The sequence below is a fragment of the Mustelus asterias genome, unplaced genomic scaffold (genome assembly GCF_964213995.1).
Source record: "Mustelus asterias unplaced genomic scaffold, sMusAst1.hap1.1 HAP1_SCAFFOLD_94, whole genome shotgun sequence".
NCBI lineage: Eukaryota > Metazoa > Chordata > Chondrichthyes > Carcharhiniformes > Triakidae > Mustelus > Mustelus asterias.
This window is the reverse complement of record NW_027590142.1, coordinates 15834-43607: the sequence shown is the minus strand read 5'-3', so window position 1 is coordinate 43607 and position 27774 is coordinate 15834. Positions and strand designations below refer to the sequence as shown.

General features: G+C 47.0%; 1 protein-coding gene and 1 pseudogene across 1 annotated transcript; one reads left to right on the top strand and one right to left on the bottom strand.

Annotated features, from left to right (window-relative positions):
* Positions 1 to 263: 263 nt before the first annotated feature.
* On the top strand, positions 264 to 27774 carry LOC144484168 (uncharacterized; the record flags this gene model as incomplete). Its single annotated transcript, XM_078202710.1, has 2 exons — positions 264 to 1540; positions 25397 to 27774. Coding segments are annotated over 2 exons (2040 nt in total), but the record flags the coding sequence as incomplete, so codon positions are not given.
* On the bottom strand, positions 22208 to 22316 carry LOC144484185 (5S ribosomal RNA; annotated as a pseudogene).

Genomic DNA, 27774 nt, shown 5'->3' with positions numbered 1-27774 from the left:
TGAAAAGATTTCAAACATTAATGTGACTGTAAAAGCGCCAACACATTGCCACACAGGAGTGAGAGTGTTCCAGTGCACTGAGCTTGAACCAGTTACACAGCCTGAATAAATATCACACCATTCACAGCGGGGGTGGGGGGACTGTTCTGTGTGTGGACGAGTCTTCAACTGAAGAGAGAGGCAAGGACACCTGCACCATGGAGAAACCATGGAAATGTGCAGACTGTGGGAAGGGATACAGATACCCACATGAGCTGGAAGCTCATCAGCGCAGCCACACTGGGGAGAGACCATTTACTTGCTCTCAGTGTGGGGAGGGATTCACTCGGTTATCTCACCTGCAGGCACACCAGCGAGTTCATACTGGGGAGAGACCATTCACCTGCTCTCAGTGTGGGGAGGGATTCACTCAGTTATCCAGCCTGCAGGCACACCAGCGAGTTCATACTGGGGAGAGACCATTCACCTGCTCTCAGTGTGAGAAGGGATTCACTGATTTATCCAGCCTGCGGAATCACCAGCGAGTTCACACTGGGGAGAGGCCGTTCACCTGCTCTGAGTGTGAGAAGGGGTTCAGTCAATTAGCTAACCTGCAGAGACACGAGCGAGTTCACACTGGGGAGAGACCATTCACCTGCTCTCAGTGTGAGAAAGGATTCACTGATTTATCCACCCTGCGGAGACACCAGCGAGTTCACACTGGGGAGAGGCCGTTCACCTGCTCTCAGTGTGAGAAGGGATTCAGTCAATTATCTAAGCTGCAGACGCACCTGCGTGTTCACACTGGGGAGAGACCGTTCACCTGCTCTCAGTGTGAGAAGGGATTCACTGATTTATTCACCCTGCGGAGACACCAGCGAGTTCACACTGGGGAGAGGCCATTCACCTGCTCTCAGTGTGGGAAGGGATTCAGTCAATTATCTAACCTGCAGACACACCAGCGAGTTCACACTGGGGAAAGGCCATTCACCTGCTCTCAGTGTGAGAAGGGATTCTGTCAGTTATCCAGCCTGCAGGCACATCAGCGAGTTCACACTGGGGAGTGGCCATTCACCTGCTCTCAGTGTGGGAAGGGATTCAGTCAATTATCTAACCTGCAGACGCACCAGCGAATTCACACTGGGGAGAGACCATTCACCTGCTCTCAGTGTGGGAAGGGATTCACTGATTTATCCACCCTGCGGAGACACCAGCGAGTTCACACTGGGGAGTGGCCTTTCACCTGCTCTCAGTGTGGGAAGGGGTTCAGTCAATTATCTAACCTCCAGACGCACCAGCGAATTCACACTGGGGAGAGACCGTTCACCTGCTCTCAGTGTGGCAAGGGATTCACTGATTTATCCACCCTGCGGAGACACCAGCGAGTTCACACTGGGGAGAAACCATTCACCTGCTCTCAGTGTGGGAAGGGGTTCAGTCAATTATCTGACCTGCGGACACACCAGCGCATTCACACTGGGGAGAGGCCATTCACCTGCTCTCAGTGTGGGAAGGGATTCAGAGTTTCATCCCACCTGCTGAGACACCAAAAGGTTCATGAGTGATTCCAGGGGTTTGGATTCTGCTGTTATTGTTTCTGCTCTCAATTCCATCCAGGACTGCATTTTGTTCATTCTCACAGTTGGTCATTGGGGAGGGTCGGAGGGTTTCTTTCTACTGGACTGGTCGGTCTCACGACTTTGCCTCCAGTGGGCTGATGCTCTTTGAGTCTTGTTGCGAATACCTGGTTTCAGATTTCTCAAGGATCACAGAGTGACAGTGTTAGGAAGTTCAGAGATATTTAGTCAGCATTTCTGTTTGAAACGCCCCAAATGTCCAACCAATTTCCTTTGTAATTGTTTATTGTCCTTCACCCTTGTAGGCAGCGAGTTCCAGGTCATAACCATTCGCTGCATCAAAATATTCTTCCTCACGTCCCCCCTTCCTCTCTGACCCAAAACCATAAATCTGTGACCCCCCTCGTCCTTGTCCCGTCAGCTAATGGGAACAGCTTTTCTTTGTCCACCTTATCTAAACCTGTCAGAATCTTGTCCACCTCTATCAAATCTCCCCTCAATCTCCTTTGCTCCAAGAGGAACAACCCCAGCCTGACATTGACAATAAAGAACAAACTAACAGAATATGTTAATCCCTGAAATCAAATGGGAATGTTTAATTTTTGTTTTAAAGAAATCAAGGAATTTACAAAAGTCATCACTGTCAGCACAGGAGAGAAATTGAGAACAGACTATTCTAATTTCTATGGAACATTCTTTCCTCTCTCATTCCCCAAAGCTGTGAATCTCCCTCCCACACACTCTCCCTCCATTCTCACTCTGCTGTATCTAATATTCACCCTCCCAATTCTCCTGAAGGTGCTGATTGAGGCTGTTTGACAGATCCATGCTCACTGCTTCCTGCCCTGGACACAGAGAGCTGAAAATTTCCCTGCAGGCTGCCAGACAGATAAATGTCTACATTACTGGAGTTAAATGTGTGGAATATACAGACTGAATTCACTTCCTTTCCCTTCAGTTGCTGCAAGTCCCCAATTTCCCCCAGAATGAGAAAAGAAATGGAAAGGGGGAAACATTGATTTCCTCCCAGATGTTGTCCAGAGGAGGAAGTTTCACTCTGAAGCTCATTGGCCAACTTCCGCATTGTGACATCACAATGGAGGCCTGCCTGAATCAACCAATCGGAATCACTCTGCTCCGCGGTGACGTCTCCGGGTTCCAGTGCGCAGGCCCTGGCGGGCGATCGGACCCGGGAGCCCCGCCCCCACCCATTGTTCCCCTCTGGTGGCAAAAGGACTAAAATGGTCAGGATGATAAAGTCTGGGTTCTGATTCCCGAGCCCATGTAGAATTAACAAAATGAGTGAACCAGTTTATAAAGAACAGAAGTTACCCATCCCTAACAAAAACTGATCAAATGAAAATAATTAGGTTGAGGAAAATAATAAAAAATTAATCGATGAAGTTTAAAATCAAGTTTGTTTGGTTGATAGAGAAGTTTTTTAAACTTGTATAAAGTGACGTAATTGTGTGCCAAGTTTTTCCCGCTCACTCCCAACCCCTTTAGGTTCTGTAGAAAAGTTAACCCTTTCAGCAGACATTTGATTTGTTTTTAAATCACCCAGAAACTAATCTGTCTATTTTAGTTTATAATTGAGGATTTATGGGATCCAGTTAAATGTGGAAATTTACGCATAGCCTGGAGGAATTTGGAATAACTGAGAATTTTATCGTGTTGTCACCTCAACCCCAGGTAAAGAACAAAGATTTTTCCGGTGGTAACTTGTTTGCGATTTTGCCTATGAATCAGGTCTTGGAAGTTGGCTAAAAACGGTTAGAATGAAGGATCTTGTATCTTATTCAAGGAGTTGTGAGCTTGTAGTGCTCTGTCGCTTTAAGAAGCTATAGCTGAGAGAGAGAGAATGCTGACGATTCATTGCTTGAAATTTACAAGCTGTGAGAACCTGCATGTTTCATTTGTTTTATGGATGTTTGTAGATGCGTTTTATCATTGTTTTGGGCTACATTTGTTAAGGTTTATCTTTCTGGGAAATTAACCTTATCTTGAGTCTTTAATTAAAGGCATTTCTGGAAGTTTAAAAGCAGAACCACAAGAACGCTTAAGAAATTCATTCTGGTTATTGTTGTTGTAAAGCACATGCTAAGTTTCTCTGCTTGTGTATGGATGATATTTATGGATTCAATGCTTCAAGCTTTGAGGCTTTCTGTCTGTGATTTAAATCAAACAGATTTTAAAAAAGTAAGTGTGATTAATAAAGCTTTTTTTCATAAGTTATGAACCTGGAACCATATTTACTGGCCAGAGACAGGATTCCAGGATAGTTTACTAAACATGCAGGAATTTCAATCCAGATACAATTCACACGTGAGAATGAGAATTTTAATTTGTAATGGTTATTTAAAATTTGGGACATGTGAAATGATTCTGACCAATCCTGTGTTGGATTGATCTTGAGTTAAACTTCCTGTCGGATCCAAAGATTTATTCCTGACGCAATTAACACAATGAAAAGGAAAATTCTGGAATTGGATACTGAAGGAAAGTGTTGAAAAGGAGAAATTATGAAATAGAAATGATTCCCAGACCATGTGGTCATTAGATTAAAACAAAGAAAGGGCGCTGACATCCATGGTGGCACAGTGACAGTGACGGCATGGTGGCACAGTTTTTAGCACTGCTGCGTCACAGCGCCAGGGACCCGGGTTCGATTCCCGGCTTGGGTCTCTGTCTGTGTGGAGTTTGCATATTCTCCCCGTGTCTGCTTGGGTTTCCTTCGGCTGCTCTGGTTTCCTCTCTCAGTCTGAAAGACGTGCTGGTTAGGGTGCATTGACCTGAACAGGCACCGGAGTGTGGCAACTGGGGGAATTTCACAGTAGCTTCATTGCAGTGTTAATGCAAGCCTTACTTGTGACAAATAAATAAACTTTAAAAAAAACTAATTTTGAGAACTTTTAATCCACCCCTTTTCAAACGAAGGGAATCTCAGTACAAAGAAAGCCCAAGGATGGTAGGTAAGGAGTTTTGGAAAGCATCATGATGGGGGCAACTATCTGTACATGAGATAGAACATAGAACAGTACAGCACAGAACAGGCCCTTCAGCCCACGATGTTGTGCCAAACCTTTTCCGAAACCAAAATCAAGCTATCCCACTCCCTATCATCCTGGTGTGCTCCATGTGCCTATCCAATAACCACTTAAATGTTCCTAAAGTGTCTGACTCCACTATCACAGCAGGCAGTCCATTCCACACCCCAACCACTCTCTGAGTAAAGAACCTACCTCATACATCCCTCCTATATCTCCCACCATGAACCTTATAGTTATGCCTCTTAGTAACAGCTACATCCACCCGAGGAAATAGTCTCTGAACATCCACTCTATCTCTCCCCCTCATCATCTTATAAAGCTCCATGAAGTCGCCTCTCAATCTCCTCCACTCTAAAGAGAAAAGTCCTAGCTCCCTCAACCTTTCCTCATAAGACCTACCCTCCAAACCAGGCAGCATCCTGGTAAATTTCCTTTGCACTCTTTCCAGTGCCAAATTTCCCTCTATCCCACACCTCCTTACTTTCTTCATGAGCTGACCATGGGGGACCTTATCAAACGCCTTACTAAAATCCATGTATATGACATCAACTGCTCCACCTTCATTGACACACTTAGTTACCTCCTCAAAAAATTCAATCAAATTTGTGAGGCAAGACTTACCCTTCACGAATCCGTGTTGACTATCCCGGATTAAGCTGCATCTTTCTAAATGGTCGTAAATCCTATCCCTCAGGACCTTTTCCATTAACTTACCAACCACCGAAGTAAGACAAACTGGTCTATAATTACCAGGGTCATTCCTATTTCCTTTCTTGAACATTCGCCACTCTCCAGTCCTCTGGCACTATCCCCGTGGACAGTGAGGACCCAAAGATCAAAGCCAAAGGCTCTGCAATCTCATCCCTTGCCTCCCAAAGAATCCTAGGAAATATCTCATCTGGCCCAGGGGATTTATCGACCTTCAGGTTTTTCAAAATTGCTAATACATCTTCCCTCAGAACATCTGCCTCCTCCAGCCTATCAGCCTGTCTCACACTCTCATCCTCAAAAACATGGCCCTTCTCCTTGGTGAACACTGAAGAAAAGTATTCATTCATCGCCTCTCCTATCTCTTCTGACTCCATGCACAAGTTCCCACTACTGTCCTTGACCGGCCCTAACCTCACCCTGGTCATTCTTTTATTCCTCACATAAGAGTAAAAAGCCTTGGGGTTTTCCTTGATCCGACCCACAAGGACTTCTCATGCTCCCTCCTAGCTCTCCTGAGCCCTTTTTTCAGCTCATTCCTTGCTAACTTGTAACCCTCAATGGACCCAACTGAACCTTGCTTTCTCATCCTTACATACGCTTCCTTCTTCCTCTTGACAAGACATTCAACCTCTTTTGTGAACCATGGTTCCCTCACTCGGCCATTTCCTCCCTGCCTGACAGGGACATACCTATCAAGGACATGCAGTATTTGTTCCTTGAACAAGCTCCATTTTTCATTTGTGCCTTTCCCTGACAGTTTCTGTTCCCGCCTTATGCTCCCTAATTCTTGCCTAATCCCATCATAATTACCCCTCCCCCAATTATAAACCTTGCCCTGCCGTACAGCCCTATCCCTCTCCATTGCAATAAAGAAAGACACCAAATTGTGGTCGCTACCTCCAAAGTGCTCTCCCACAACCAAATCTAACACTTGGTCCGGTTCATTTCCCAGTACCAAATCCAATGTGGATGATATTGAACTGCGCTCGCAGGAAGTCTTACTCATGTTTGCAGCCAATCGTGAAACAAACAACAGCAACAGCACCGATCAGGCAGCCAAACCTCTCTCCATCTCCAGCTGGAGAAATTGGACTCTGAACAGTTGATCAGAATAAGGACTCACTGACGGAATTTATGATGGTAACCAATCCAACCCCGCACTTCGCATTGTCTTCGGGAGCTCCTGTCTGTCGCATTGTAAAATAGTAATTGCTTAACGTTGCAAAGCCAATGCGCAGAGCGGACTGGCCAAGCCAGAATCCATCTCCTAATTGCCCCCAAAACCAATTCAAATTGAATCTGATTCATGGTCCTCGCAAAAGATCCAAGCTGACATGAAAGAGCATCGCACCTGATCCTGGGCTCCATTTGATGCTTGATCCGAGTCCAAAGACCGAGATGCCGGCTTTTTGTTTTAGTTATATCCAATCAAAAACCGAATTGGTCCACTCAAAAGTCGCTGCAAGAGAGACGTTGCAGATCGAAGCCGACAACACAGGGCCCATTCCTCCAGTCTTGGACTTGATTAACAACATCCTAGCTGATTGGAGCAGGTATTATATTCCTTCCAGCGCTTGACCTGAGCTTCATCTTAGCAAAAGGCCCAGATGGCATTTTTCAAACATTGATTCAAAAGAATCCTCGATGTAACCTTATTGATTTCTATCAAGTGCAGGGTTAGTAAATTACACTTGATGTTAGACAAAGAATAGAATCTGGATAGATACAGCCACTGTGAGCAGTGCTGTTCTCAGCCGCATCAAAAAACACACACCCAGCGGAAACCACATTAACCTCGGACTAAACATTCACCCATTTGTTTTCCAGTCATGACCGAGAAAATTAACTGCAGATTCCGATCAGACCGGCAGATCCGTCATCAAATCAGTTTACAGGTTAAACCAGTTTCTGATCAGTTGTAAATTCCCACAAACTCAGGGCTGGATATTCAGATCAGCTCCGGGAGAGATGTTTCTGTCCCTCAGACCAGACCCACTGACGTCAAAGGGCTGCATGGTGACGCCTCACATGCCCGCATTCTGACGTCACAGTGCCGGATACTCTGATGTCACAATGTCTGTTGCTCTGACGTCACAATGCGGGATGTTCTGACTCTTGCGCACGCTCCTCCCCCACACCCTATCGATGCTGGAGCTCCCTCACTATTTCACTCCCTGATCAAAAGTCCCAGAGATCCAGCTCTGGTCGCGAGAGTATAACTGGTGCTGGGCTCAGATTCATGTCCAATAGCTTTGCTTTCCCAGGAGCTTTTCCTGTCCTGAGATCTTCCTACAACTGTTTTACAAGTGTCGATAGGATCCGACATGAAGCTCAGCTTCGCTTCAGTGATCATCTCCCTGGATTTCTTACTCTTCCCTCAGTGTAAGTGTGGTCGCTATTTCTGACAGCGATATTTCACACATTAGCGATGCTACGTTCTGTTAAATAGTATTCTGTTTTGTTGTGTTATCTTGTATTATGCATTCAATTGTACTTCATTGTGCAACATTGTATTGCACTATGAGATTTTAATTTTATGATATTATTGCGTATCTACATATCCTTCCCAGATGCCGCTGGTAGTGAAGAGGTATCACAGTCTCCAGAGTCTGTGGTGGTTACTGAGATAGACCTGGCATCGTTGAACTGTTCCACTACTGCAGCTGGACTGGTCCTACAATGGTACAGACAATACCCGGACCGAACCGTGCAGCACCTGGTGAGCGGTACCAGCGATCAGGGCAGGATCAGGGCTCGGAACATTGTTGCAGAGAAACGAAGCGTTCTGAATGTTGGTGGCACTCGGGTGACAGACACTGCTACCTATTTCTGTGCAGTCGAGGCACAGTGTTGTAAAGATCAATACGAGTCGTACAAAAACCTATAGAGGAGCAGTCCTGACAGTTTGTCGCCTGTGCTTCATCAAAGAGATAGACATTTTATAAACTTTATTGTAGTAAATCCAGTGAACAACACAGCCCTCCAAATCTAAGCAAATCATTTCCTTCGCAAGCCGTACCGGGAGATATCAGCAGAAGTAGTCGTGTTTCATAAGTCATTTGCATCTGTTTGCGATTTTCTGGGTTCTGTGGTGTAATGGGTATTACTCTTGACTTTGAATCCAGCGATCTGAGTTCAAATCTCCGCAGCACCTTGCTTTTCTTTGTCAATGCCGATGATTGCTTTGCTGAAGGACATTCCGCTTAAAGTTTTCACCAAGTGCGAATCGAGAGGACAATTTGCCAGCCTATTCCACTGCTATTGCAATGCACATTGCTGGGCCTCTGTCGACAGATGCCTGCAACATCAGTGTTTCTCTTTTTCATTTTCGCTCCTCTATAACGCTCTGTCGATAGAAAGGAGCAGTTGGTGTCAAACAGCAACAACCCTTATTGACCAAGAATGTGTATGTGTGAGATCTGAGTGAAAGACCTCCTGCCTTATACCGGCGCCTGTTGGTTTCATGATGTAACGGTGAGCACGTTGGACTTTCAATCCAGCAGTCTGAGTCCGAATCTCGGTGGAACCATGATTCTCATCGTCCCAACTCCTGTTTATCTTGGGACTCCTGTTTATCCTGTTCATGTTGAGTGAGGTTTTGAGAGTTTTTGTACAGGTTCAGCCCAGCTCTGTGTCTCTGTGGGTCTCAGTGCGCAGTAATAAACCCCGGCGTCTGCCAGCTCTGTTTTACACATTTTCAGCGGGACGGTACGGGTTTTATCATTGAGCTCTGCTGATAAACGGTCCCCTGGGAATCTCTCTTTGTTCCCGGTATATTTGCTTCCCCTCAGCAGGCACTCCATGGATCCGCTGGGATACTGACGGTACCTGAATAGGTAATAATTGTCAATGCTTGCAGTTGTATAACTACAGAATAACTGAACATCATCTCCTTCACTCACTGTGACTGCAGCCGGTATCTGTGAAACTGGATCTCCTCCACATTGTCCTGTAAGAGCCAAGAGTAATGCTAAATTAAACGATGTCAGTTCACTTTGTTTAATGGCCGGATTCGGCCCGTCACCCTGGCCAATAATCTGAAAAACGAATCACAGGATCTAAACAGGAATATAAATCCCGCAACACGCAGGTTGTAACGGGAACGTGTTTGTCGCGGTTAAATGACACTCCGTTAAATGAACACCTCCTGAGGAGATCAGATCCTCGCCTTCGTTTCACGTTATTTGATGGGGAAACTAAACTGTCCGTGGGTTTATAGATCTCGGGTTTGTCAACGCTTTCATCCAGATTTTATCAAGTTTGTCAAAGTCCCTCAGCGGCTCCGGCGGGGCCTGCAATCCCACCTTAACTCTTCACTCTCATTCAGCTGAGGTATTTTGCCTCCTCCCTTGGTGAGACAAAGATGATTCTAATTGATATTAGAATCAATATATATTTTTACCAGTGCGTTAATCGAACTGCTCAATTGAATGCAGTGAATGGTAAATATGTGAAACGCAGAGTTTGTAACTTGTGAACCTACCGGTTAGTAGAGCTGCAGCTGTGAGGAATAAGCTCAGAGTCACAGGAGACATGTTTGCAGAGAGGTCGAAGGGGATGTGAGCAGAGAGGGTTGAAGTTAACATTTTAATTGTCAAGAGCGGGTGAGAAGTTGAGTTACATCCGGGCCGTTGTTGATTGGTTCATTCCTGACAACGTCATTCATTGACATCCAACCTTAGAATTCCATTGTCTTCAAATGACCCAATCAGCGCACGGCTCCCTTGGCTCTCAGCGTCGGGAGAAATAAACTAAGGAGTTTGTTCCCCCTCGGGGACCTGGAAAGGGATGAGACCCAAACTTGTCCATTTAATCGCTTCAACCTGTAAAGCGGAGTGAGAACAGGAAGTCGGTTAATTTTATTAATTTTTTAACTGTTCTCTTCCTTTTATTCCTGTATTGTCTTTCTTATCCGCCTCCTATTCTTTCCCCTTTCCTTATCTTTTCTCCACCTTTGTTTCCCTTTCTCCCCGTTTTCACCTCTCTCCCACCAATTTTACCTCTCTCCCACCAATCTCCCTCCTCCCCCCTTACCTTCATCTGTCACAGCTTACCCTCTGATTTCAGCTTCTCTGCCGTTTGGCCATTCACACCTACTATTTCCACTGGTGTCTTCCACCGTGAAGACTGATGCAAAGTAAATATTCAGTTCCTCTGTCATTGCTTTGTTTCCTATTATTACTTCTCCAGCCTTATTTTCCAGTGGTCCAATGACTACTCTTTGCCTCTCTCTTACCTTTTATATCTTGAAAAAAAAATTATTTCTATCTACTTTTATATTACTGGCTAGCTTACACTCATATTTCATCTTCTCCTCCCTTATTGTTATTTAGTTGCCCTCTACTCGGTATATTGTAGAGCAGGAATCCGGGAGAATTGGATTAATTGCTGGGTTACAACTGATATGTTACAGAGCAGGAATCCAGGAGAACTGGATTAATTATTGGATTACACAGTGATATGTTACAGAGCAGGAATCCAGCAGAACCGGATTAATTGTTGGATTATACAGTGATATTCACAGAGCAGTCATCCAGGAGAACGGATTAAATTATCAGAATACACAGTAATATTTTATAGAGCAGATATGGATGCTAAGTTTGATGACGACGAAAAGGTAGATAGGAAAATAAGTGGTGAAGAGGATGTAAGGAGACGATCAAGGGACATAAATACGTTAAAAGAATTGGCAAACCTCCGTCAAATTTAGTGTAATATAGGCAAATGTGAAAATGTCCATTTTGGCATGATGAACATTAAATATGCTTAATATCTAAATGGTGAGAGATCACAAAATTCTGAGGTACAGAGGGGTTGGGCTGTCCAAGGCCGTGAATCAAGAAGGGCTAATATACAGGTACAGCAATTAATTAGAAACGTCATAAAATGTTACCATTTATTGCTGGGGAATGTATCATTAAATAGGAAGGGTCATAAGTTCATAAGATATAGGAACAGAATTGGGACATTCGGCCCATCGAGTCCGCTCCACCATTCGATCATGGCTGATAAGATCCTCATCCCCATTTTCCTACTTTCTCTCATAACCCTTCAATCCTTTCCCAATTAAAAAATCTGTCTAACACCTCCTTACGTTTACTCAAGCATCCACCGCACTTTGGGGTAGGGAATTCACAGATTCACAACCCTTTGGGAGAAGTAGTTTCTCCTCAACTGTTTTAAATTTGCTACCCCTTATCCAAAGTCTGTGCCCTCTCCTCGAAGAATGCCCCACAAGAGGAACATCCGCTCCACGTCTACTTTATCCATACCTTTTGTCATCTTGTATTCCTCAATTTGATCTCCACCCATTCTTCTAAATTCTAGTATGTTTCTGTTGTGTAGGGCATTGGAGAAATCACATCTGGAGTATTGTGTACAATACTTGATTCCTTATCTATAGAAAGATGGTAATGCGTTAGCAAACGTCCAGAGAATGTATTACCAGGTATGAGCGGGTTTTCTGGATAAGCAGAAGGGTACTGATGCTGGATTTGTATCCACTGAGTTTCGGAGATTGAGAGATAACTTTCTTAAAGCCTTAAAACCCGAAGGGGTATTAATGGTGTGTATGTGGAGCGGATATTTCCTCTTGTCCGTGTTGTACCTGTACTAGATATTTCTGGGTTTTTATATTTCTCAGACTGTACATATCTGGGCTCTTCGTTCTGCATCTGTTTCCAATGCGCTGGTACTGTCCACGGGAGGGCGCGCTCTGATCACTTATCAAACATCACAGTCGCCTTCTGCAGAGTGACTTTTTGCAGATATAAAAATGGGCGAGGAAAATAAATCCCAGCCAATCGCATCACACCTTGCTAATTCTTTCAATTTCTCACATTCCAGGTCCCGTTCGGACAGAGATCACTCTCCCTAATTCTGGAGCTCAGATTGGAACCATGGGGGTGAAAATGTTCCTGACCCTGGTTATTGCTCTGATGTGGAGATGCCGGCGTTGGACTGGGGTAAGCACAGTAAGAAGTCTCACAACACCAGGTTAAAGTCCAACAGGTTTACTCAGGTTCCACTCCATCTGACGAAGGAGCTGTGCTCCAAAAGCTTATGGTATTTGCTACCAAAGGGGTCGCGGCCAGACGGGTCTGTCCGCTCCAGGATCGACTTCATGTTTGCATCCCACGCGCTCACGGTCAGGTCCACCGACGTCAAACCGGTGTTCTTCTCTGACCACTGCCTCCCGCTGGCAGACTGTCAGCTGGAGGAAAACCAGAAAGTGGGCAGGGGGTCCTGGAAGCTTAATGTAGAACTGTTGACCCCAGAGAACCTCGAGGAACTCAAGAAGGTTTACCACGGTTGGAGAACCGTGAAACCCTTCTTTGAGTCTCCATCGCTCTGGTGGGAAACCATCAAGGGCAACATCAAGAGATTCTTTATCCGAAAAGGGGTTCAGAAGGCCAGGGAGAGATGGGGGGAAATGTCCCGACTCCAGAAAAGCATGCAGGAGCTACTCCAACTGCAGTCGATGGGGGTGGATGTCAAGGAGGACCTCCGGGAGGTGAAGAGCCAGCAAGCCTCGCTCTTTGCCTCGGAGGCCTCCAAGGTTATCTTCCGGTCCAGGGTCCGCTCCGTGGAGCAGGACGAAACGTGCTCGCGCTTCTTCTTCCAGAAGGTGCACAGAGAAACCTCTGTGATCACAAGCCTGAAGGAAGAAGATGGCTCTGTAAGGTCATCGCAGTCTGACATCCTGAGGATTTGCAAATCCTTCTATGCCGGACTGAATGACCTGAAGCCAACAGACAGCACGGCCTCCCAGTCTTTCCTGTCGTCTATCACGCAAGTCTTGGACGACGGCGAGCGGGAGAGCCTGGGCAGACCGGTAGCTCTGGATGAGCTGACAAAGGCAGTCGAGTCCCTTCAGAAGGGTAAAACTCCCGGTAGCGACGGCTTACCGGCTGAGTTTTACTCGGCGTTGTGGGACTTGACGGGCCCGGACCTCCTGGAAGTATACGAGAGTATGCTTCTGGAAGGCAGCATGTCAGAATCCATGAGGAAAGGCATCATTACCCTCATCTACAAGCAGAAGGGGGAAAGGGAAGAAATTAGAAATTGGAGACCTATTTCACTATTAAATGTGGATTACAAGATTCTGGCCAAGGTCATCGCCAACCGGGTCAAGTCTGCTCTGGGGTCAGTGATCCATCCTGATCAAACCTGTGCTGTACCCGGCAGGAAGATCTCTGATAGCCTCGTGCTACTCAGGGATACGATCGCCTACGTGCAGGACAGGCAGGTGGACACCTGCCTCATCAGTCTAGACCAGGAGAAGGCATTTGACAGAATATCGCACAGCTACATGGTGGATGTGCTCTCCAAAATGGGCTTTGGGGAGGGAATCTGCAATTGGATCCAACTGCTCTACACAGACATCAGTAGCGCAGTTTCAATCAATGGGTGGGAATCAGATATGTTTCAAATCAGGTCTGGAGTCAGGCAGGGCTGCCCTCTCTCCTCCGTCCTTTTTGTGTGTTGCATTGAACCCCTTGCCGAGGCCCTCAGAAGCGACCCAGGCATCAAAGGGGTTACAATCCCAGGCAGCAGAGGGACGCAAGTCAAAGCCTCCCTCTACATGGATGACGTGGCTGTTTTCTGCTCGGACCCCTCGTCTGTTCGCAGGCTTCTTCGAGTCTGTGAGCAGTTCGAGCTGGCCTCAGGAGCCAAAGTCAACCAGGGTAAGAGTGAGGCCATGTTCTTTGGGAACTGGCCTGACACATCCTTTATCCCCTTCACCATTAGGGTAGACTACCTCAAGGTGCTGGGGATATGGTTCAGTGCGGCAGGGGCATGCGCCAAAAACTGAGAGGAGCGCATCGCCAAAGCCAGACAAAAATTGGGATTGTGGGAGCAACGCTCCCTCTCCATTACTGGGAAGAACCTTGTGATCCGATGCGAGGTTCTGTCCGTGTTGTTGTACGTGGCGCAGGTGTGGCCTCTCCCCAAGTCCTGCGCAGCAGCAGTGACCCGGGCCATCTTCAAGTTCATCTGGAGATCAAAGATGGATCGAGTCCGCAGGGAGGCGATGCACAAATCTCCAGAGAATGGAGGGAAAAACGTTCCCAACGCCGCCCTCATCCTGATGGCCACCTTTGTGTGCGGCTGCATCAAGCTGTGTGTAGATCCTCGGTACAGTAACAGCAAGTGCCACTATTTTTTGAGGTTCTACCTGTCCCAAGTGTTGCGGAGGATGGGTCTGGCCACATTGCCATGGAACGCTCCAAGTAGTTGGACCGTACCGCAGCACCTGTCCTTCGTGGAGAAATTCTTCCGGAAACACACCTTTGACCACATGGCTATCAAGCAGTGGTCAGCACGTAATGTCCTTGAGGCTCTGAGAGAAAAGGAGACGGCAGATCCTGTCGGATGGTTCCCTGAGCGGACTGTCAATGTCATTTGGCAGAATGCCTCATCACCAGAACTCACAAACAAGCACCAAGACCTGGCTTGGCTGGTGGTGAGAAGGGCACTCCCCGTCAGATCCTTTATGCACGCCCGGGGTCTCAACCTCACCGCACTCTGCTCTCGAAGCGGCTGCGGGGGTGATGAGACGGTCGCACACCTCCTTGTGGAATGTGCCTTTGCAAAGAAGGTCTGGAGTGAGGTGCAGTGGTATTTGTCGCGGTTCGTCCCGGGCAGCTCGGTGACGCAGGACTCTGTGCTCTACGGGCTGTTTCCGGGGACGCACACCGAGACAAATATCAACTGCTGCTGGAGGGTCATCAACTCGGTGAAGGACGTGCTTTGGTCCGCCCGAAACGTGCTGATCTTCCAGCTGAAAGAATTGTCCTCGACCGAGTGTTGCAGACTGGCACATTCCAAGGTCCAGGACTCTGTGCTCAGGGACGCGCTCAAGCTTGGGGCAGCCGCCGCCAAGGCACAATGGGGAAAGGCCACCGTGTAAAGCGTCTCAACCGAGGCAGACCGAGGGCCGGGTAACTGCAGAATACCCTCGGCCCGCGTAACTGTGTGCCAACCTGATAAATAACGGCACACAGTAAACTCTGATGTATGTACATAGTTTTAAGTAATGAAATGTAATGAATGTAATGTTTTGTCAATAAGCACTGTATTGTACTGTAAAAATGATTCTTTTTTGCACTGTTTATGACTTTTGGATCTGTCATTTTGCAATGTTTTATTGGAGAGTTTTTTTTGTGAATAAAGTATATTTTTGAAATAAAAAAAAGAGTGTTTGTAATCTCTGTCTCACTGTCTCGGTAATGGGGGCAATTTCCAGCGTTTTCCGTTTTATGTCAACCAGAGAATGTGTAAGAATTGTCACACCCGAAACAGATGTCTCTTACTCAGGACACCCCAGCTCGGGTCTCGTTGGGGGGGCGGGGGGAGGGGGGGCGGTGGGTAACGTTCACAATTTTGTGTTTATGTCTGGTGCGAATAATACTTTGGATTAAACGGAGAAGTTTTTTAAACTGAGGAGAGTAACTGCATTTGGGCGCTGACTTTAAACAATGTTAACAAGCCCGGGCTGCTGGAGAAACATTTAGGGATTTGTGAGCAGTCAGTTCCGGCTGGTTTGAAGTGAAATCCTGTCGGTGCTGCGGCAAATCTGAACTCAAACCAGACAAACTGGAACCGCTGGGTTAGAGATTCCGGGTGTTGGGATGTGGGAGCTGGGAGACGGGGAGATGGCGGGAAAACTCTGAGCCTGAGTTTCGAGCGGGATGTGAGCAGGATAAAGGGAAGGAATGACAGTTAATGTGGGAGTCAGGGACAATAGCAGAAGGTGGGAAGCTCTGGAAAGGAGCACGGAGGGTAAAGGCCATGAAAGAATGCTTGTTTAAATGAAGATAAAAGCAAAACACTGCGGATGCTGGAATCTTAAACAGAAAATGCTGGAAAATCAAAGCAGGTCTGACAGCATCTGTGGAGAGAGAATGGAGTTAATGCTTCCAGTCTGGATGATCACAGATGCGATCAGACCTGCTGAGGTTTTCCAGCACTTTCTGTTTTTGATTAACTGAAGGTTCAGCAGGGAAAGAAGCAGCGAACTGAACACACTGAACCCAAGGGGAGGGGTTGACCCAGGATAAGGGACAGGCGCAGCTCAGTTAGGCTCTGCAATGTCCATCAACACATCCACATTGAGACCTTCGAGCGCCAAGGGGGAGGGGAAGGAGAAACTATTTGGGACACAGCAGGAGGTCACCCCTCCCCCCACTCTGGGGTTCCACATCCCTCCCACACCTGGACAGGGTTGGCTCAAGGTGCAGGAAGCTGCAAGCTGAGAGGCTGAGCTGTGAACTGGGCCGGGTTGGGGATTTGAGTGACAGTCCTGGGGCTATTTCAGGACAGGAACTGCCACAGATTCCCCCTTTTTCCTGGGACGTTTCAGTGGAGCTGTGTTGGTGAGTGTTTGTAATCTCTGTCTCACTGTCTCGGTAATGGGGGTGGGTTGTAGATTGCTGTGAGTGTTAGACTAAATAACCTCTCCTCATGCTGCCAGTTCCAGTCTGCAGACTCCATTTCTCAGTCCAGTTTGCTGCTCTGTCTCTGTCTCTCTGTACTTTGCTGCAGTGCTCCACATTCTGAGCAACATCCAGCCCATTGTTATCACCCGAAATTTGCGGCAAACTCCCTTCACTGTGGCACAGTGGTTAGCACTGCTGCCTCACTGAGTCTGGGTTCGATTCCAGCGGTGGGTGACTGTCTCTCTGGAGTTTGCACAGTAAGAAGTCTCAGAACACCAGGTTAAAGTCCAATAAGTTTATTTGGAATCAAAGCAAATTACTGCGGATGCTGGAATTTGAAACTATGTTCTGTGGAACATCGTTTCCTCACTTGTTCCTGTGCAGCAGTAAATCCTCATCCTGAACACTTTCCCTCCTCCCTGTCCTGCAACCAACTCCCACACTGACCAACCAGCTCATATTTCAATGGATTGTGCCGTGTTTGACTCCACTGTGCCAGGCTGCATGGTGTATGGGCGCTGTTTCACCCATAAGATGGATGTGTGCAGCACCCTCTTCCAACTGTTCTGGCTGCCAACCAGCCCGTGCCCACCCACACAGTTCCAACAGCACCGCACACAATACTGCTCACCTGCTCCGACAGACTCATGAAGGATGTCCTTTCATTTTCTCTGAGAGAGTTGGTCAGCCTGGCAAACCCAGTGTGAAATATCTTCACAAATCTTTTCTCCCACCCTCTATTCTGGCTGGGTTCAGTTCTCTTTTGTACAGAGTGAAAATAAAATCAATTATTTTCTCTCCTGGTCACTGCAGGGAGCTGCAGCTTTTTACTGGGGGTGTTGGGACCTCCAGCGGGTGTTTGTGAATCCTCCCCGCCCACCTCCCAGGGTTTCCTTCCTTCCCAGAGATCAGAGTCCTCATTGATTTGAGGCCAAAGTGTAACCTCTTATTTATTGTCCCCCTCCCCCATCCTCTGGTGTGAACCATCCTCCAGTGGCTGAGCCAGGATGGGGCCGTTAACCTGGTCCTGTTCCCGGGAGGGAGGGAGGGAGAAGCCCCGCAGCTGCAAACCAGGGAGCTGACAATGATTCTGAAGGGTTTGCGGATCCACAAAGTGTTTCCAAATCCTCCCAGCCACCGCCTAACGCTGACTCCGCTTCTCCGGGACAAACAAGCGCCAAGGACAGCAATGACACTGCGCATGCTCCACATCACAATGCCCCGGGACTGATTGACGGCAGCTCCGGGCCAATAGGAAGAGGGGGCGGGGCTGGATGACCGAGCGGGAGCGGCTGGTCCTCCAACCAATCGGAGTGAATGAGGGGCGGGACCTGAAGCATGCGCAGTGCGGGTAATGGCGATGGACGGTTAAGAAAATTGAACAACATCAACTATCTCCCTCTGTTAAGACCCGGGAATGGAGCCCAGCAGGACCCGAGAATGAAGCCCAGCAGGACCCGAGAATGAAGCCCAGCAGGACCCGAGAATGAAGCCCAGCAGGACCCGAGAATGAAGCCCAGCAGGACCCGGGAATGAAGCCCAGCAGGACCCGAGAATGAAGCCCAGCAGGACCCGAGAATGAAGCCCAGCAGGACCCGAGAATGAAGGCCAGCAGGACCCGAGAATGAAGCCCAGCAGGACCCGAGGACTCATCAGCCCACAGCTCCAACAGTTTGCTGAGGACCACTTCCCTGGGAATTGTGCTTTTTCAGAGTTCATCCCACACTTCTGTTTTCTGATTTCCAGCTGTTTCTGAGTTTTAACTGTATCCTCTATTGTGAACACCGAGGCAAAATACTTGTTCAATTCATCTCCCAGCCCCTTATTTTTCATTATCAATTCCTGGACTCACTTTCTATTAGACAGTTAAGAAACGAGGTGGAGCAAGTGACTGAAGTGTCAGTCAGGGAGCACTATTGGGAGCACCAATAGTTTCAAAATAGTTCTGGAAAAAAATAGGACAGGTCCACAGGTCAAGGCCCTAAACTGGAGCAGGGCCACTTTTGTGGGCATTAGGCAGGATCGAGCAGATGTCGATTCGGTGAGTTTGTTTGAAGGGAAAGGAATGACTGGCAAATGGGAGGTTTTAAAAGTGTGATATCAAGAGTCCAGGGGCAGTATATTCCTGTTAAGGTGAAGGGAAATAATGGTAAATTTAAGGATCTCTGGCAGACAAGGGACATTGAGGCTCTGGTCAGGTAAAAGAAGGAAGCATACATTGGGTTTAGGAAATCGGGGACAAGTGAATCACTCTGACTATAAAAAGTGTAAGAAAATACTGAGGAGGGAAATCAGGAGGACAAAAAGAGGGTCTGATATGGATCTGGCAGGTAAGATTAAAGAAAATTCCAAGAGGTTCTATCGCTATATTAAGAGTAAAAGGGTGGCTAGAGAGAGAATAGATCCCCTTAAAAATCAGTATGGCCATCTGTGTGTGGAGCCACAGGAGATGGGTGAGATTTTTTATGAATACTTCTCCTCTGTGTTTACTGCGGAGAGCACCATGGGTGCTAAAGAAATAAGGGAAACAAGTGATGATGTCTTGGGCACACGCATGTTACTTGGGAGGAGGTATCTGCAGCCTTATAAAAGCAAATTACTGCGGATGCTGGAATCTGAAACCAAGAGAGAAAATGCTGGAAAATCTCAGCAGTTCTAGCAGCATTTGTAAGGATCAAAGACAACCAGAGTAAAAGGATGTTCACAATGTTCTGGACACAAATGGGTTCTCTTTAATTCATCTGTAGCCTGTTCCTTGCCCTCTTTGTGGAACACCTCCGCTCAGTCCACAAGCATGACCCTGACCTTCCGCTTGCCATTAGAATTCACCACCTTGCTCTCACGCTCACATTTCTGTCCTCGGCCTGCTGCAATGTTCCGGAGAAGCCCAACACAAGCTGGACAAACAGCCCCTCATCTTCCGATGAGGCACTTTACAGCCTTCTGGACTCAACGTTGAGTTCAACAACTTCACACCCTGAACTCTCTCCTCCATTTGGATTTGTTTTTTATTTGCTGAGTGTCAGTTTGCATCTTGTTTTCATGTTTTTTTGCTTCCAGACAGAGCTGTCCTTTATTCTACCATTCACACTTACTCTGGGCCAATGCTTTGTTTCTTTACGATGTGGAGATGTCGGCATTGGACTGGGGTAAACACAGTAAGAGTTTTAACAACACCAGGTTCCTCTTGGACTTTAACCTGCTGTTGTTAAAACTTCTTATTGTTTCTTTATTACAACCATTACCTCTCCCTTTGCCTTGGGTTCCGGGACATTTTTGTCATTTAATCTCCACCCGCCCTCTAACCAATCCCTGACTTTCTCTTTGTTCTACCTGACCCTCCCCCCTTTCTCACCAGCATCAAACCCATCACATGTCTCTGCAAGTTGCATAACAATGTGAATCCCTTCCCACACATGGAGCAGGTGAACGGCCTCTCCCTGGTGTGAACTCGCTGGTGTTTCATCACGGTTGCTGAATGTTTGAATCCCGTTCCACACACACAGCAGTTGAATGGTTTCTTCTCAGTGTGAACTTGCTGGTGTGTCAGCAGGTTTGATGAATCACTGAATCCTCTCCCACACTCAGAGCAGGTGAATGGCTTTTCCCCTGTGTGGACCCGCTGGTGTGTCAGCAAGTGGGATGACTGAATGAATCCCTTTCCACAGTCAGAGCAATTGAACGGTCTGTCTCCAGTGTGAACTCGCTGGTGCGTCAGTAGCGTGGATGAATTACTGAAAATTTTTCCACAAACAGGGCAGGTGAATGGCTTCTCCCCAGTGTGAACTCGCTGGTGTGCCAGCAGACGGGATGATTGAATGAATCCCTTCCCACAGTCAGAGCAGGTGAATGGACTCTCCCCATTGTGAATTCGCTGATGTCTCAGCAGTGTGGATAAATCACTAAATCCCTTCCCACACTCAGAACAGGCGAACGGCCTCTCCCCGGTGTGAACTCGCTGGTGTGTAAGCAGAAGGGAGAATTGGCTAAATCCCTTCCCACACTGAGAGCAGGTGAATGGCCTCTCCCCAGTGTTTCTGCGTCGATGCGTTTCCAGCTTTGATGGGTAATTGAATCCCTTCTCACAGTCCCACATTTCCACCGTTTCTCCATGGTGCGGGTGTCCTTGTGACTCTGCTGGTTTCACGATCTACTGAGGCTCGTCCACACACAGAACACAATTAATTTCTCTCCCTGATGTGAATGGTGCAATGTTTGTTCAACTGTGTTAAAGCTCTTTCCACAGTCCGTGCACTGGAACACGCTCACTCAGGTGTGTGTGTGTTTCAGTGCTTTTCCAGGCACACTGATATTTAAGATCTCCTGAAAAAGACAGAACAGACAAAAATTTCTCCTTCTAAATTGAAAGACTGATGATATTCAGGTTCCGATAAATAGAGTGAATTTGTGAGATCTTAGTGTGACATTTGGTTTGATATTTCTGCCTGCAAATCTTCACCTTCGGATATCCTGTAAAAGGAGTTTACAAAATTCACCACTGTCAGTACAAGATAGAAATTCAGAACAGACAATTCTAGTTTCTATGGAACATTCTTTCCTCTCTCATTCCCCAAAAGCTGTGAATCTCCATCCCACACACTCTCCCTCCATTCTCACTCTGCTGTATCTAATATTCACCCTCCCAATTCCCCTGAAGGTGCTGATTGAGGCTGATTGACAGATCCATGCTCACTGCTTCCAGAACTAAGAGACTTTTACCAAGAGTCAGGACGGACTTGTGTGGCTGAAAGGACCCCTTTGCTGGAATGACTCTATAACTGGAAGTATATAACATAGGTACAGTACAATATTACAAGAATATAAATAAGAATAAATTACTTCATTGCAGAACCATAAATAATTTATCGAATCTGTGACAAAAAAAATCACGAGATATATCTCTGTCCTATATTAACTTACTGTCCCCTTAAATGTCAGCCATCTCCTGGGGAAAGCAGCCCTTTAATTCTGAACATTAGGAAAGAGAACATCCTCTTAACCAGACAAATCAATGTGTCAAGCTGAGGGAGCAAAGAATGTCAATGTCTTTAAGAGAGGGAGAGAGAGAGAGCTGGGCCAACCTTTCCAGAGTCTGCACCCTCTCTGGATTCACTTCATAGAATCATACAATCCTATAGTGTAGAAGGAGGCCATTCGGCCCATCGAGTCTGCACCAACCACAATCCCACCCAGGCCCTATCCCCGTACCCCTGTGCATTTAACCTAACTTGTCCCCCTGGCACAAAGGGTCAATTTAACATGGCCAATCCACCTGACCCACACATCTTTTGGACTGTGGGAGGAAACCGGAGTACCCGGAGGAAACCCACGCAGACATGGGGAGAACATGCAAACTCCACACAGACAGTGACCCAAACCAGGAATCGAACCCGAGTCCCTGACGTTGTGAGGCAGCAGTGCTAACCACTGTGCCACCATGCCACCCTAAAGTCTACTACACCTGGTATTCCCAGGAGGTCTTCCATTCAACTACTAACCAGGCCTGAGTCTGCTTAGCTTCCGAGATCAGGCGTTTTCAGACTAGTATGGTCGTAGGCATTGGCTGATTCTTTTCACTTCCTTGAGTCTGTGTCTGAAGCTCAATCTTCATTCAGAGAGAGAGAGCGGCAGCAGCTTCGCTGGGCAGGAATGAGCAGCTGAACAAGCTCGAAATCAACCATGATTGAATGGTGGAGTGGACTCGATGGGCCGAATGGCCTTACTTCCGCTCCTATGTCTTATGGTCTTATTGTCCACTTCCGCATTCAGGCAATGGGGAGCTCTGATTGGCTGGAGGACCAGAGAACCTCTGGTCCTCCGGAGTTTCCATTGGTCAAACCCCGTTGACAGACAATGAGGGGCGGAGCCCCACGTGGGGGTGGGCGGGACTTTGTCCTCCAGCCGCGCTGAGCTGTTGTCCAATGGGAAAGGCTGGAAGAGCCGGACAGACAATGGTCAGTGCGCCGACTTTGTCCCGGGCCCCGCCCCACACCCGCACATGCGCATTCCCCCCAAACTCGCACATGCGCACCTTTGATTCACGGCCCCTTACCAGCTCTGGCCAATAGGAAGATTTGGAGGACCGGAAGGACTCTGGTCCTCCAGCCATTGAGAGCGCGGGCCTTGTGTGATTGAAGATGGAGATTCAGAGAGAGTCAAACTTTCTCCTGTCGTTCACATCTGTGAGTTTGACCTAAAGGAGGCCAACATCTGTGAGTTTCTCTTCTCATTCTGCGGGAAATTGGGGACTTGCAGCAACTGAAGGGAAAGGAAGTGAATCCAGGGAGATTGCAGACTCTGGGAAGGTTGGCCCAGGTCTCTCTCTCTCTTAAAGACATTGATATAGAAACATAGAAGATAGGAGCAGGAGGAGGCCATTTGGCCCTTCGAGCCTGCTCCGCCATTCATTACAATCATGGCTGATCACCCAACTCAATAGCCTAATCCTGCTTTTTCCCCGTAACCTGTGATCCCATTCGCCCCAAGTGCTATATCCAGCCACCTCTTGAATACATTCAATGTTTTGGCACCAACTACTTCCTGTGGTAATAAATTCGACAGGCTCACCACTCTTTGGGTGAAGAAATGTCTACTCACCTCCGTCCTAAATGGTCTGCCCTGAATCCTCAGACTGTGACCCCCAGTTCTGGACTCCATCAGGAACATCCTCCCTGCATCTATCCTGTCTCGACCTGTTAGAATTTTATCAGTCTCTTTGAGATTCCCCCCTCATTCATTTGAACTCCAACGAAAACAATCCTAACCGAGTCAGTCTCTCCTCATACATCAGTCCCGCGATTCCCTGAATCAGCCTGGTAAACATCCTTTGCTCCCTCAGCTTGACACATTTATTTGTCTGTCGAAAAGGATGGTCTTTTTCCTCATGTTCACATTAAAGGGCAGCTTTCCCCAGGAGATGGCTGACATTCAGGCGTACAGTAAATTAATATAGGACAGAGATATGTCTAGTGTTATTATATGGTACTCAGATTAGATACATTCTTTATGCTTCTGTAATAAAATACATTTATTATTATTTCATGCATTGTAATATAATGCTGCAGCGATGTTATACACTTCCAGTCATAAAGTCATTACAGCACAGAAGGAATCCATTTGGTAACTCGAGTCCAGGCTGACTCTCTGTATAACATTCCAGTCCCATTCCCACTCGATATCCCCATTCTCCTGCAAGTTTATTTCCTTCAAGTGCTCATCCACTTTCATTTGTAAATAGAATCCATAGATATGGATGGAGATTTACAACTTTTTGGGAATGAAATAGGAAAGAATGTTCCAGAGAAACTAGAATTGTCTGCTCTGAATTTCTATCCTATACTGACTGTGATGACTTTTGCAAACTCATTTCACAGGATTTTGAACGAGGAATCACAGGCAAAAATCTCAACCGCCACATCTAGAAAGAGTCATATTCCTTGGGATCTGAATATCTTGTAATATGGAACTGTAGCTACGTTATATATTTCCAGACGTCTCTTCCCTCAGAGGGTTGTTAGTCTTTTGGATTTCTCTTCCACAGGGACCAGTGGAGGCTGAGGATCATTGAATATATCCCAGTTAGACAGATCTTTGACTGACAAGGGTTATGGGGAACAGACAAGAAGATGGAGCAGAAGCTAATACGTGGGGGGATTTCTTCACCCAAGGATGTGGTAAAGATTTGGAATTCTCAACCCCTGAGGACAGTGAAGCCTCAGTCATCAACTATTTTCAAGAGAGAGATTGATTGGTTTCTAGATATTGAGGATATCAAGGGATATGGGTTTAGTGTGGGGAGAATGATGCCGAGGTAGATGAACGAATTATCTCATTGAATAGTTTAAAAGGCTCGATGGACCAAATGGCCGACTGCAGCTCCTATTTGTTATGGTCTCTGTGTCCAGGACAGGAAGCAGTGAGCATGGATCTGTCAATCAGCCTCAATCAGCACCTTCAGGAGAATTGGGAGGGTGAATATTAGATACAGCAGAGTGAGAATGGAGGGAGAGTGTGTGGGATGGAGATTCACAATGTTTTGGGACTGAAATAGGAAAGAATGTTCCATAGAAACTAGAATTGTCTGTTCTGAATTTCCATCCTGTACTGACACTGATGACTTTTGTAAACTTGTTTCACAGGATACTGAAAGAGGAATCACAGGCCGAAATCTCAAACGTCACGTCTAGATCTGACAGAGTCATATTCCTTGGGAGCTGAATATCATCGGCCTTTGAATCTAGAAGGAGAAATTATTGTCCAGTCTGTTGATTTGAAAAGATTCCAAACATCAGTGTGACTGGAAAAGCACCAACACGCTGCCACACTCAAGTGAGAGTGTTCCAGTGCATGGACTAAAGAGCTTTAACCAGTTACACAGCCTGAATAAATATCACACCATTCACAGCGGGGAGAGACTGTACTCGTGTTCTGTGTGTGGACGAGGCTTCAACTGATTGTCCACCCAAGAGAACGGCAAGGACACCTGCACCATGGAGAAACCATGGAAATGTGGGGACTGTGGGAAGGGATACAGAGCCCCATCTCTGCTGGAAGCTCATCGGCGCAGCCACACTGGGGAGAGGCCATTCACCTGCTCTCAGTGTGGGAAGGGATTCACTGAGTCATCCACCCTGCAGAGACATCAGCGAGTTCACACTGGGGAGAGACCATTCACCTGCTCTCAGTGTGGGAAGGGATTCACTCGATCATCCAACCTGCAGTCACACCAGCGAGTTCACACTGGGGAGAGACCGTTCACCTGCTCTCAGTGCGGGGAGGGATTCACTCTGTCATCCAGCCTGCAGAGACATCAGCGAGTTCACACTGGGGAGAGACCATTCACCTGCTCTCAGTGTGGGAAGGGATTCACTCAATCATCCTACCTGCAGTCACACCAGCGAGTTCACACTGGGGAGAGACCATTCAGCTGCTCTCAATGTGGGAAGGGATTCACTTGTTCATCCCACCTGCGGATGCATCAGCGAGTTCACACTGGGGAGAGGCCATTCACCTGCTCTCAGTGTGGGGAGGGATTCATTCAGTCATCCAGCCTGCAGACACACCAGCGAATTCACACTGGGGAGAGGCCATTCACCTGTTCTCAGTGTGGGAAGGGATTCATTTGTTCATCCCACCTGCGGAGGCACCAGCGAGTTCACACGGGGGAGAGACCATTCACCTGTTCTCAGTGTGGGAAGGGATTCACTTGTTCATCCAACCTGCAGGTACACGAGCGAGTTCACACTGGGGAGAGACCGTTCACCTGCTCTCAGTGTGGGAAGGGATTCACTTGGGTATCCAACCTGCGGGCACACCAGCGAGTTCACACTGGGGAGAGGCCATTCACCTGCTCTCATTGTGGGAAGGGATTCACTTGTTCATCCCACCTGCACCCAGTGTGAGAAGAGATTCGCTGACTCATCCAACCCAGCAATACACTGGCGAACTCACAAAGAGGAGAGGCCATTCACCTGCTCCCAGAGTGGAAAGGGATTTAATCGTCATCCAAACTAGTTGTACACCAGCGAGTTCACACTGGAGAGAGGCCTTTTACCTACTGTGTGTGTGGCAAGAGATTCATTGATTCATCCAGCCTAGCAATACACCAGCGAATTCACAAAGGGGAGAGGCCATTCACTTGCTCCCGGTGTGGGAAGGGATATGTTACCTCATCCACTCTTCTGAGACACCAGTGAATTCACAAGGAACTATTGTGATTGTATTTTCCTGTTGAGCATATTCAAACTAAACCATGTTCCTTTGGGTCTGTTTCTGCTGAATTGAAAAATAACTTCAGCTCTGTTTCAGTGTTAATATAGTTGGTTTGAGAAGAGGAGGATTTGGGGTCAGGAAACTTGCACAAAGCATCAGATTATCTGAACAGCAGAGAATTTTGTACATGGAAGGAAACAACTCCGTTCTCAATCACATTAGGGAGAAGCCATGCAACTGTGGAGACTGAAGTGATTGGTGGACCATTTTTTATGGTTTTCTAATTCAACACATTTCTATTTTTATTAGTTTACTATCATATTATGGTGAGCACTGCTGCCTCACAGCGCCAAGGACTCGGGTTTGATTCCTGGCTTGGGTCACTGTCTGTGTGGAGTTTGCACATTCTCCCCGTGTCTGCATGGGTTTCCTCCGGTGCTCCAGTTTCCTCCCACTCGGAAAGACATGCTGGTTCGGTGCATCGGCCATGCTAAATTCTCCCTCTGTGTATCTGAATAGGCACCGGAGTGTGGCAACTCGGGGATTTTCAGTAACTTCATTGCTGTGTTAATGTAAGCCTACTTGTGACACTAATCAATAAACTTAAACTATATTACATGTAGCTACGCTGTATCTTTCCAGTCAGAGTCATTACAGCTCAGAAGGAATGCATTGGGTTTCTCAAACCTATTTGACTCTTTGTAGACGAGTTACACGGCCTGAAAAAAACACCACAACATGCAGCGTGGGGAGAAACTGTAGACACGTTCTGTATGTGGACGAAGCTTCAACCTGGAGAGACACAAGGACTCTGGCACCACAGAGAAACTGTGGAAATGGGAGGATTGTGGGAAGGGATTCAATTACCCATCTGCACTGAAAACTCATCAATGCAGTCACACTGGGGTAGAGGCTGTTCAGTCGTGCTGACTGTGGGAAGGGATTCACTCAGTCATCTGCTCTGCAGAAACAGCAAGTTCACACTGGAGAGAGACCATTCACCTGCTCTGAGTTTGGGAAAGGATTCACTGAGTCATCATCTGTGGAGAAACCAGAGAGTTCATCTAGGTGAGAGGCCATTTACTGGCACTCAGTGTGGGAGCAAAAGAATGATTCAACCCCTGTTGAGACATTATGGCAATCACTCAGATTAGACCCATTATCTGCTCCAACTCTGGGTGTTAACTAAATTATTTGAGATTAAATATATACAAATGGAGGGCATTGATTGGACGAGTGCAAATAAAGAGACACTGTCACAGAGTGGAGTTGGGAGGTATGTACTTGTAATGTTTTACTCTGCAA